General features: G+C 48.9%; 1 protein-coding gene across 3 annotated transcripts; it reads left to right on the top strand.

The window, feature by feature from the left end:
* Positions 1-373: 373 nt before the first annotated feature.
* Positions 374-7,064, top strand: EOMES (eomesodermin). Of its 3 annotated transcripts, XM_069473340.1 has the most exons (7): positions 374-402; positions 1,317-1,652; positions 2,704-2,858; positions 3,526-3,647; positions 4,116-4,274; positions 4,361-4,422; positions 5,202-5,940. In XM_069473340.1, the coding sequence occupies exons 1-7, from the start codon at positions 374-376 to the stop codon at positions 5,938-5,940; spliced, it is 1,602 nt and encodes a 533-aa protein (XP_069329441.1). The 3 variants fall into 3 exon arrangements, with proteins under 3 accessions (XP_069329441.1, XP_069329440.1, XP_069329439.1); XM_069473339.1 differs by lacking the exon at positions 374-402 and having other exon boundaries at positions 740-1,652; positions 5,259-7,064; XM_069473338.1 differs by lacking the exon at positions 374-402 and having other exon boundaries at positions 740-1,652; positions 5,202-7,064.
* The last annotated feature ends 5,285 nt before the right edge of the window (positions 7,065-12,349 follow it).

Genomic DNA, 12,349 nt, shown 5'->3' with positions numbered 1-12,349 from the left:
TCCGGCCTCTAAAACCAGTTCCAGCCTCCTCATTCTCGGCGCAGAGCGCTAGGATGACTTCCGTGCCAAAGGTGGACCCCACTATGGAGACCCCAAATCCTGTTCCCCTGAACTCCAGCAAAATACAGACACCAGGATTGATTCTCACAGCAGGACAGAGTCTCAAAAAAAAAAAAAAAAAAAAAATCAGGCTAAAGGACAAGAAAGTCGTAAGTGACTTGATCCAATTAGTAAATGCCTAATTGAATTAGTGTCACCTCCATCAGCCAATAGGAGGGTCCCCGGGCTGTGGGGCCGCGAAGCCCCTCCCTGCCCGCACGTATATAAAGCAGCCAGTGACAGCCCGCAAGTTTCCAAGTGGCCAACTTGACCAATGGTTTGGCAATCGAGAAGGGGAAGAAAGGTGCGGGCTAGTGAGTGGATGGGGACAAAGATCTAAGTCCCCTTCTTCCTGGGTGCAAGTGTAGGAGAAGGGTGGAGCTCCTGAGGAGCAAGAGGGACAGGGAAGGAAAAGGAGAGTGCTTCTCGACCAGTTTTCACCTCCTGCCTTCAAACTTAGTGCGCTTTCCTTTCGGAAAGGATACTGGATTCAGGGCGCACGAGTGCGCGCTGTAGCTGCCCTCGAGTCGGCAGTTGGGTAGCCCCAGCGCGGGAGGAAGGGGAAGTTACCTTCCCCTCGGAAGAGGGCGCTGGCTCCCCCATCCTGCCTTTATAATAAGGCCACCGAAGGAGAGGAAGCAGCCAGCTGCCGTCTGCGCTTTGCAAAGCATGCAGTTAGGGGAGCAGCTCTTGGTGAGCTCAGTGAACCTGCCTGGCGCGCACTTTTACCCGCTGGAGAGTGCGCGAGGCGGTAGCGGCAGGAGCGCGGGTCACCTCCCTGGCGCGGCCCCCTCGCCTCAGAGACTGGACTTAGACAAAGCGTCCAAGAAGTTCTCGGGCAGTCTCTCGTGCGAGGCGGGAAGCGGGGAGCCAGCAGCCGCCAGCGCGGGGGCCCCCGCAGCCATGCTCAGTGACGCCGACGCCGGGGACGCCTTTGCCAGCGCTGCGGCAGTGGCCAAGCCTGGGCCCCCGGACGGCCGCAAGGGCTCCCCCTGCGGGGAGGAGGAGCTGCCCTCCGCCGCTGCCGCCGCGGCTGCCGCTGCAGCTGCTGCTGCCGCTGCCACCGCACGCTACTCCATGGACAGCCTGAGCTCGGAGCGCTACTACCTCCAGTCCTCAGGGCCTCAAAGCTCTGAGCTGGCTGCGCCCTGCTCGCTCTTCCCGTACCAGGCGGCAGCTGGGGCGCCCCACGGATCTGTGTACCCGGCTCCCAACGGGGCGCGCTACCCCTACGGCTCCATGCTGCCCCCCGGCGGCTTTCCCGCGGCTGTGTGCCCACCCGGGAGGGCGCAGTTCGGCCCGGGAGCCGGCGCGGGCAGTGGCGCCGGCGGCAGCGGCGGCGGGGGTGGCGGCCCTGGCACCTATCAGTACAGCCAGGGGGCTCCGCTCTACGGCCCGTACCCTGGAGCGACAGCGGCGGGATCTTGTGGAGGATTGGGAGGCCTAGGGGTTCCAGGTTCTGGCTTCCGCGCCCACGTCTACCTGTGCAACCGGCCCCTGTGGCTCAAATTCCACCGTCACCAAACTGAGATGATCATTACGAAACAGGGCAGGTGAGCGCAGCGTGGAGGGGCCCCTGGGTGCGAGGGTAAAGGGTAAAATGTGTGGTCCCGGGGAAGGCCTAGGTGAGGGAGCTGTATCCACTCGTTCCTCGCTCTGCTTGGAGTGTTTTTCCGCGCGCAATAAGTCTCCGTAGACTTCGCATCTCCAACGCAGTGCCCCTCTCCTTTCACGCACCAGCAGATTGTGCAGGATGCTAATGTTTCAACTGCACTCTCCTCTCTTCTCCCATTTTCCTCACCTGAACAGATCAGGAGGAGGCGGAAATGGAAATTCGGACATGTCCACTAGCTAGAATCTCTAGACTCTCCAGCTCGGCAGTATGTTGGCGCATGCCTGCATGCCGGCGAGGAGCCACGGGTGGAGGAAGGCGCAAGAGATGGCCACCTGAGCGCAGTAGATGGGCTCCTGCAGTTTAGGCGCCGGGGTCTCCACGGGGCGCCTCCGGGAGGTGGGCATGAGGACTGGAGCGCCGTGTTGGAAGGTTGCTCGGAGTAGGTGGTTAGACAAACCCTGGAGCCGGACCTGACTCGGGTTCGGTATGCGAGAAAGTTCAGATACACATCCAACTGCTAACAGTGGTTACTTCTGGGGAAAGTGAGGGGTGGGTACTGGGAGAGAGGGACTCAAAGGGGACTTTTAGCCTAACGTTTATATATATATTTTTTAAACAAGCGCAACTTAATATTCTCTGGTACTTGGGCATTTAAAAATTAATAATTTTTAACTTACTGGGAGAAAATGAGCATCTAAAGGGGTTGGGAACTTTAGTGGGGAGAGGGCTCAGAAGCACATGAATTTGGGAAATATTGACGCTGTGGCAAATTATTTTGGGAAAAAGGGAGATGTTCCAAGAGTTGCCAACTCAAAAATACTTTAAATAGTTTTGGGCCATTTGATCTACTATTGTTCTATTTATTGCAAACTTTTAAATGTGTACTCCGACCCTATCCTAGGTATATCGGGGGAACCTGCCCGTGTCTGGGCCCGTTCTGTCGGCATCTGGATTTAAATCACTTTTCCTGGTTCTGTTCCCTTGCACAGGCGCATGTTTCCTTTCTTGAGCTTCAACATAAATGGACTCAATCCCACTGCCCACTACAATGTGTTCGTAGAGGTGGTGCTGGCGGACCCCAACCACTGGCGCTTCCAAGGGGGCAAATGGGTGACCTGCGGCAAAGCCGACAATAACATGCAGGGTGAGGAAAGAGGAGGCCCAGGCTGGGAGGAGCCCAGAGGGGAAGAAACCCTTGACTCAGACAATTCACATTTAAATCTAGCACTTTTTTCCCCCCAATCTGAGGCCTAGAGGTGTTAGTATGAGTTTCTTTGTGTTGGCTGATGGAAAGCAGAATTGCTAAGTCAGAGTTCTTGGCTACCAATATACAGATATTTAGAACCTTTAACTATGACACCACCCTAGCCCCCAATCCCTATATTTGAGAAACTAACAGTCGTAAGCTCTCTGGATGGGAATGGCTCCTGGGATTCTAACATTGGTTTGAAAAAACCCTGGCCAAGGTTGGGTTCACCCATGAAAGTCCTACTACCTTCTATCAGGTGTTAGCCTTCCAGCTTTAGAAGTCCCCAGATTGACCTTCAAGAGCCATCTCCTGTTAGCTCTGTTTTTAAATTTTGAGATACTGTTAAGTGCCTTGTCCAAGGAAGGCTGGAAGTACAGGGGACCTAGGAGGGATATCAGTGGGGTCACACTGGCCTCCTTAAGCAGCTTTTGGTGGAAGACTTAAGCTGAGCTGTAAGTCTAAATCTTGCATCTTGCCCGTAGCTAACAGACATCCCTCCCTTCCCCCTTTTGTAAACAGCCTTACGTGTTTGGGTTTTGTGTTTTGTTTCATTTTCTTTTAGGCAACAAAATGTATGTTCACCCAGAGTCTCCTAATACTGGTTCCCACTGGATGAGACAGGAGATTTCCTTTGGGAAATTAAAACTGACCAATAACAAAGGCGCAAATAACAACAACACCCAGGTAGAGTGACAGAGGAGGAGGGGGTGTCTTCTGGCCTTGGCTGTATGTAGATCTCTTTTCTAACAAGAGTCCATATTCTTTTCCACTGTACTTATAATGTTTGCAGCTGTGACCTGTTTGCTCACCTATTTCTAACATTTTTTTTTTCCCTATTGACTTTTCTCATTTTCACTTTCTTATTGGATTTCAATAACAGTGAGTTAACTATTAGGAACAGAAATACTGAAATCTTTGGGAATTTAAAAAACAAAGAGGAAAGCATGTTAATGAAATGCGCAAACCCAGCTATGTTTTAAGTTTAAAAAGTGGCAATAAGAAGATCTTAAAAATGGCAATAAACAAAGAAACCTGTTGGTGGGGAGCATTTAGGAATCCCATTCCAAAATAGATAATTTGTCAAAATTTACTTTTGTTGAGCCCCTAAGAGACTTTTGGATTTGGCAGCGTTTTTTTCTGTACCCTTTCCAGATGATAGTCTTACAATCTTTGCACAAATACCAACCACGACTGCACATTGTTGAAGTTACAGAGGATGGTGTGGAGGACTTGAATGAGCCCTCGAAGACCCAGACCTTTACCTTCGCAGAAACGCAGTTCATTGCAGTGACTGCCTACCAAAACACTGATGTGAGTGTTCCAAACATCCCAAGAATCTGTAAAGCAAAGACCCAGTGTGATAAAGCACTCAATGACTGTTTCTCTCCCCTATCTAGATTACTCAACTAAAGATCGATCATAACCCCTTTGCAAAAGGCTTCAGGGACAACTATGATTCGTAAGTACAGCTTTTATTCACACTTGCATGGTTATCTTTGAACAGTACATACATCAGACGCTTTGCTGAGAATATATTCTAAGAAGAATTTTCATGTTTGGGACTTTACCTGTTTTTATTTTTGCATATTTTTTTTTTTTGCCTTTACTAATCTTGCTTTAGAATTTTCACAGAAGAGTTTTGTTAATTTCTAAAGAAATGTTAAGGGCTTAAAAATGAGGAGATCTTTTTTTTAACATTTGAGTAGAGACTTGAAATTTTAATAATCTGCATTTATATACCTTCCTTTCCATTTGATCCAACTTTTTTATCCTCTCAAGAGCAGATATTATTAGTCCTCTCCCCTTTCTTTTACATAAGAAAAACCTGAAACTAAGAGGATGTAATTTCACCACATGAACCGGCAAGGCCCTGCTGTTTTTAAAATCTGGGTTTTCTAACATCACAGCCGGTATTCTTTCTATTACATTGACAAGGGAAGTTTGCTCTTGAGTTTTCATGTTGTAAACTTGAAAAGTTTAGACTTGTAAAGGTGGATTTTCTGTAGTTTAAATACTTAACGCCTCAGAGAAAACTTTTTCTTACATGGTTGGAAATTTTTCCTGATAAGCCAAGAGTCTTACCTGAAATGGGCCGGTGCGTCTCCTGCCTCTGTTCCTCCAGTCCAACAGACCATACAGATAACTGACACCACAAGCCTTTGTGATTTCTGGGAGGCGGTTTGTTTGGGGACAACATTAGGGTTTTTTTTTTTTTAAGTGTTTCTTTTTATATTGTAGCATGTACACCGCTTCAGAAAATGACAGGTTAACTCCATCTCCCACGGATTCTCCTAGATCCCATCAGATTGTCCCTGGAGGTCGGTACGGCGTTCAATCCTTCTTCCCGGAGCCCTTTGTCAACACTTTACCTCAAGCCCGATATTATAATGGCGAGAGAACCGTGCCACAGACCAACGGCCTCCTTTCACCCCAACAGAGCGAAGAGGTGGCCAACCCTCCCCAGCGGTGGCTTGTCACGCCTGTCCAGCAGCCTGGGACCAACAAACTAGACATCGGTTCCTATGAATCTGAATATACTTCCAGCACCTTGCTCCCATATGGTATTAAATCCTTACCCCTCCAGACATCCCATGCCCTGGGGTATTACCCTGACCCAACCTTTCCTGCAATGGCAGGATGGGGAGGTCGAGGTTCTTATCAGAGAAAGATGGCAACTGGACTACCATGGACCTCCAGAACGAGCCCCCCTGTGTTCTCTGAAGATCAGCTCTCCAAGGAGAAAGTCAAAGAGGAAATTGGCTCTTCTTGGATAGAAACACCGCCTTCCATCAAGTCACTAGATTCCAATGATTCAGGGGTATACACCAGTGCTTGTAAGCGAAGGCGGCTGTCTCCTAGCACCTCCAGTAATGAGAATTCTCCCTCCATAAAGTGTGAGGACATTAATGCTGAAGAGTACAGTAAAGACACCTCAAAAGGCATGGGAGGGTATTATGCTTTTTACACAACTCCCTAAAGAGTATTTTAACCTCATAAAAATTAGCTAACTTTTTGCAGATGGACCTGGTGGTGTTTTTTGTTGTCTTCTTTGCCTAGGTTGCCAAAAAGATGTTTGCCTTCCACCTTGATGCATCCTGTTTTGTGCAATTCTCTTAAAGAAGGTGCCAAAGCTTTTTGATTGCTGCAGGTAACTGAAACAAACCTGGCATTTTTTCCCTTTTTTAAATAAAATTAATGGAGGACTTTAAAGTGTTTTAAAATTTGAAGGTTGTTCAAGGTTCTGGATTTATCTATTGGAAACACTAAACATTCAGAGAAATCGGCTGTAAACATTGAATACCCAGTGCTATCAAATGAGTTAAAACCTTTGATTCTCATTTCTAGTCGTAAATCTTTAAGCAAATAGAAACTGAGTGTTAAGGTGCTTTTGCTTCTGGAAGAGAAGGGCTGGGCCTTAAGCTTCAGCAGGGGACTTTATCCTGTTACATTCTGCCAGGGGCAAAAGATATTAAGCCTGGGAATCAAAAATAATTCTGTGAAAGTGCTGGTTTTAACTGACTTTGATTCCTCACAGGCTTTTGGAACAAGCCATGTTTGCCCAAGTCCAGGATTGCCTCTCCTGAGACTTGCTAGGCCTCTGCTGTGTGTTGGGGTGGCCAGTAGAACTCGGGAGAGAGCAAGGGAGGGAGCCGCCAAAAAAAAAAAAGAGAGAGAATTTAAAAGTGTACAGTTGTGTGTGTTTAGATACACTGTAGAATAATGTGGAATATATTGTACAAATAGCCTACATAAGTGTCTGAGATAATGTAAAATCGGTGCTTTGGCTTTGTAAAGAATTTGCAAATCACCTAACAACAGCTGCAGGGGCAAGGGGATAGTCTCACCATCCCCATGATGTTTGGGAATATTCTGTTTACTTCTTAGATAGTTAAGAATGTATTCAGCTACTCTGTACTAACTTGAACTGTGTTTAAGGAAACCTCCTGTTTCATCCTCCTCCTTCGCCGTCCCCTCTCCCCAACTTGGTAATGTGAAGAAGAAACTAAAACCTAATGCCACAGCTCCTATAGGCTTTTTAGAGATCTTGGATTTTTATGTACAGTCTTAGTCATTTTTAATAAATGTGGTTAATTAAGGGAATGGGCAAAGCTCTCTTCTGTACCGTGGGTTTTAATCTTTGTTTTAAAGATCTCATTTTGCTTCCTCTTCCATCCTTTTCCAGTGTGAACAGTGCCTCACTAATTACCACCCCTCCTCCCCACAGAAGGCTCCAGAATCTCTAACTGGATACTGTAGTTAGGAGGGGGTGGCAGTGGGGATGCTTTTGTTTATCTTCTTTTTTCCTTGAAATGGAAAAGGGCTATTTCCTCACCCCACCGGGAAGTCTAGGGTAGGGGGAGGGTGAGGGAGACAGTGCTGCTGAGACGCAGGATTACCCATGTCAGACTTAATCCAAGCCTCGAAAACCTCCGCTCCTGGCCCTTGGAGACCCGGCTCTGCCACGGCCCTTAGCCACTTAGTTCTCTAGGTTTACCTGGGGCCACCCAACCTTGGGCCTCCGTAGGCTCCCCGGGAACCCCCGTGGCCCTTTGAGCGCCCACGAGTTCCAGGTCTCTGAAGCGCCGCGGGGCGCGGGGGCTGCCCACAGCTCGGCTTCAGCTCCCACCTGCGGCTTTCTTCTGAACGGAGACACTGGTGCACGCGCCCGCCACGGGCTGCGCGCCTCGGTGGCTGCTGGGCGGCATCCTTTGCCCACAGCCAAAGTTGGCCCCGGACGCCGGTGCTGCCGCGCGGGCTGGGGGCGGGCGTGGCCGGCACAAAGGAGGATTCCAGTAGTTCCGCGAACCGAAGCTCCGCAAACGGCGGCTGGGGAACGGTTCATCTCGCGTATAGTTCCATTTATTTTGCTCGTATTTCCTGGGAGGACCAAGGACGTCCCATTCCCTGATAGAACCCTAGGCTGGCCGAAGAGTTAAACCAACGAATGGTGCGGAGGGCCCTTTGTCCCCCACCTCCACCCCCCGATGGCCCGCCAGGCTTATCAGCAGAAGGCTTCAGGCCCAGCTTGCAAACCTTTCCAGCCCCCTCCTGACCCTCCCGGGGTAAAGGTCTGGCTGGGAGGGTCATTCTGCTAACTGCGTGGCGCGGAAATGCAGCTGCTAAGAGGATTAGCTGCTGGGAGGCGAGCAATCAGCCGGGACCTCCTCCCCTTCTGCGCCCAATTAAGGCCGCCAGGAGCTTGTACTTCGACTGTCGGGTCTCCCATCCCCTCCAACCTTCTGGGTCCGGCGTGCTTCTCGCGCCGCCGGTGACCTTGGGGGCTCAAACTACAGCTCCGCGTTTCTGATGGTGGCTGCTCAAAACGCTCTGGCAAAGCTCTCCGAATTTCACCGGGAAGCTGGGGGCGAAAGCTTTGCTTTTTATTTCTTGTGGATGACAGATTTAAACTGGGGAAGGGGGACTCATAGCCCGCTTATCTTGAGTAGCGCCTTCCCTTTACCCTCTTACATCCGCATCCAACCATCGCGTATTGGGAGATGAGATGGAATTTCAAAACGATGCTCTATTTCCGCCTTCTAGAAAGCCCGACAATGCTAATCACTGCCGGGATAAAGCTGACTCTGGCCCTAGTCTATTTCGAGTCCTGTATATTTTTGCACCGTACAGTAAAAAGAACCTGGTACTTGTGAAAAGTCCCTCACAGTGTTTAATAGAAACGTAAGTGGCTGAGTGGCCCCAATTAACACCTTGTGATAAGGCATTCCTAAGATGGAGTGTCAGACACCAAATTGTGAAGAGATGTATCTAATTAATCCTCCTAGGATGACACCGATAAACAAGCCTCTATTTAAATAAGATCAAGGGTTCGGCGCCCCGTTTGTTTACATTCTCCTCCAGGGCCGGGCGTTTGCACCGGTGCCCGCGGCGGTCCCCGCGCTGGGCGGAGACGCTGGCTTGGGGGTCTGCTGAATAGCCCCGGTTCGCTTCTCCTCCATTCTTGCCCCAAACAAAAAAACGTAAAACAAACCGCAACGAAAGAGGGAAAAGCAGTGCAGAGAGGACCCGACTCGGAGTTGGAAATACTGTTGTTTGCCATATTCCACGCCTGCCCTTTCCATCGCCACTTTTTGGTGGTTCGGTGGGGGGTGGGGGGAGGAGCGGGGAAAAGAGGGAAAAAAGCAGCCCACACGTAGCCCCTGGAATTCCTTTCTGCTTTGGGGAGAACTGGGAGCAGGACCTTCCTCCGACCCCCACCCCGCCCCAGCACGAGTCCGAGTTCGTTCCCCGAGGTTCCAAGATTCCAGGATTCCTGGCGCAGAAGCCGAGAATTGCTGAAAGGTAGGGTAACTGTCCTGAGCGCAGGATGAGGAGCCGCCGGCGTCCGGAAGGAAAGCTGGGAAAGGCAGGAAGAGTCGGAAAAGAACTTGGCGAAGTGGGGAAGGGGCAGACTAGCCCGCCATATTTTCAGCCTGTGTTGGCGCCTGGATTTAAGCCTGTTTGAGATCTGCAGCAACGTTTATCTCACAATCCTGCAATGAAATTTCAAGGCTCCAAACGTGCTTTTGGTCCCAGTTTCCCTCCTTCCAGCCCCTTTTAATTAGCTTTCAACTGGGTAAAGGCAGACTCACGGTCTTCCCTCTCTTCTGCAGTCTCTTCCTCCTTTCTGAATCAAACATGGGGAGAGGGAGGAATGCAAGTTTTAAAAATCTCTGCTGGTGTCATGGAAACGCTCTAGAATAGAAACATTCCCGCATGCCCCTTGATTTTCATCGACATTTAGCCGCCGGTAGAGACAAAAATTAAAATCATCCCTTTTCCACTCGCCTGGACGCTGCGTTCCTCCCCTTACCTGCTCGCGCCCGCGATGTCCCCCACCCTACTGTAAGCCCACTCCAAAAGTTTAGCTTTCACCCCGAGATGTCCACATTACCAGGAGGCTCTTTTTAAAAGGAAATTTGGAGAAATCTGTTGGTGAACCCCATTGAGTTCCCCTCAGTGAAAAATACCCATCACCACACCCCTCATACGTCAAGTTTAGGCTTTCGAATATGTGAGCTCCGCGGGTCCAGCCCTGGAGAACTCCAACCCGAGGAGCCCACCCGCCCGCGCCTATCCCCGCCGGGGCCAGATTCCCTGCCGCCGCTTGCACAGGCCTAGGCCCAGCGCACACGCGTGGGGGTCGCAGGGTTCCCGCGCACTCGAACCGGACTTGGGCTGGCGACCCGAGCGGTTCGTGGGCAGCCTTAAGATATAGACACCTTTTTTTTTTTCTTTGTTTGCTTTTTTTGTTTGTTTGGTTTTTTAAGACGATGGGACTCCGACCTTGGTGGCACCGAATTTCTCTTTATTACGGCTAAAAGCAAACTTCTGGCGATACACACGCGCGCGCGCATACACACACACCCTTATTCGGCCCCAGGAGTCCTTTGCGCGTCCCCGAGGACGCGCATCGAGTTCGCCAAGGGAAGGATTTGGCTTCGTCAGACGCTGAACAGCGGGCGTTCAGCAGTGGTCCCCAAAGTGCCCCGCGTCCCATGCATCTCGACCCCTGCCGAAGCGTGGGCCAACGCTTATTTCAGGCAGCACTCTCCACTTTAATTTTCCCCTTACTCTTTAAAAAGACCCAAACTTCCTTCTGTAAACCCTTGTGGAGACAACGGGGCTCTCACAGTAACTTTCATAACTTTATGCTCGACCCAGCTTTCTCCGCACGGTTAGCGAGGAAGAGAACCGGACGCCTCGACCTTGGCCTCTAGGTCCGCGGCGGCCTTGCCGCACAGGGCAGCGGGCACGGTTCTTCCCTGGGCTGCGGGCAGCCTTCGCCATCTGGTGGTCACCAAGAGTAAGGACCGCCCCAGCTGAACAGGGCTTCTTCCCATTGTTTTCTTACCAGAGGTCTCTGCTTTGTCAGGTCCTGAACCGTTCTGTAAAAAAGCCTTTTCTTCCTCCTCCCTATGTTTCTTTAAAAGCTTCTTAAGGTGGGGGAAGGAGCCTGGAATTTAGTGTTCTAAAACTTAAGTTCTAGTCCTCGGCCGCTGCTTACTAGCTGCACTGTCCTCAGCTTCACTGAGCTTCATTTCCTGTTCTGAAAAGTGGGGATTTTTTAAAAATTTATTTTATTTTATTATTTCAGAATATTACAGGGGTACAAACGTTTTGGTGACATGCATTGCTTTTGTACAGTTTGAGTCAAAGTTGTAAGTGTGTCCATCAACCATATTAGTGCTCATTGTACCTGTTAGGTGTGAATTTACCCATCCCCTCCTCCCCTCTCCCACCTGCGGAAGCGGGGATTCTAACATCACCTACCTGGGCAAGTAAAAATGAGAATAAACTTAACTTCTTTGTAAACTGTTGAGTAGCCTCAACTATTATTAGGTACTATTAATTACTAATTTTATAACATGATACATGATAGTAAACTTAGATACATTAGCAAAGGAAAGATTTTTTGTTAATTAAAAAATAATTATGGAAAATTTCAAACATACACAAAAATGGAGAGCAATGGACCCCCATGTATCCATCTACTAGTTACAATAACCATCAATTGTTTCCTCCTAGGATTCCCACCCCACTCTCCACCACAAATCCCAGAAATTCTGTCACCTAATCCACAATTTTTTTCGTATGTAGCCTTGAAAGAAAAGGACTCTTTTAACATAGATATTACTGTCATACTGTTATCACACATACAGAATCAACAATAATTTCTTAATATCATGAAATATTGAGGTAGGTTATTTTGATTGTCATGTAAAGTTGTTATTATTCTTTATTTTTGTTTCTTACAGTGGTTTGTCTTAATCAGGATCCAAACAAGCCCCACACATGTGGTTGAGGTATCATTTAATTCTTTTAATCTAAAAGTTTTCCTAGGCCAGGCGAGGTGGGCTCATGCCTGTAATCCTAGCACTGTGGGAGGCCGAGATGGGTGGATCGTTTGAGCTCAGGAGTTCGAGACCAGCCTGAGCAAGAGTGAGACCCCATCTCTACTATAAATAGAAATAAATTATCCAAATAACTAAAAATAGAAAAAATTAGCCGGGCATGGTGGCACATGCCTGTAGTCCCAGATACCCGGGAGGCTGAGGCAGGAGGATCACTTCAACCTAGGAGTTTGAGGTTGCTGTGAGCTAGGCTGATGCCATGGCACTCTAGCCCAGGCAAGAGAGTGAGACTCTGTCTCAAAATAAATAAATAAATAAATAAAAGTTTTCCTTTCCAACTTCCTTCTTATTTTTCCTTGCAATTTATTGAAGATATCGGGGAATTTGTTCTGTCTAGTTTTCCAGGTTCTAGATTTTACTGATTCCATTCCTGTGGTGTTAATATGACACTCCAACCCTTATTTTTCCAGCAAAGTGGTATTTTGATATGTCAGCTTGATCTGATTCAGATCCTATTATTTTAGTAATAATATT

This window comes from Eulemur rufifrons, chromosome 7 (assembly GCF_041146395.1).
Source record: "Eulemur rufifrons isolate Redbay chromosome 7, OSU_ERuf_1, whole genome shotgun sequence".
NCBI classification, from domain to species: Eukaryota; Metazoa; Chordata; class Mammalia; order Primates; family Lemuridae; genus Eulemur; species Eulemur rufifrons.
This window is presented reverse-complemented; position numbering and strand designations above follow the sequence as displayed.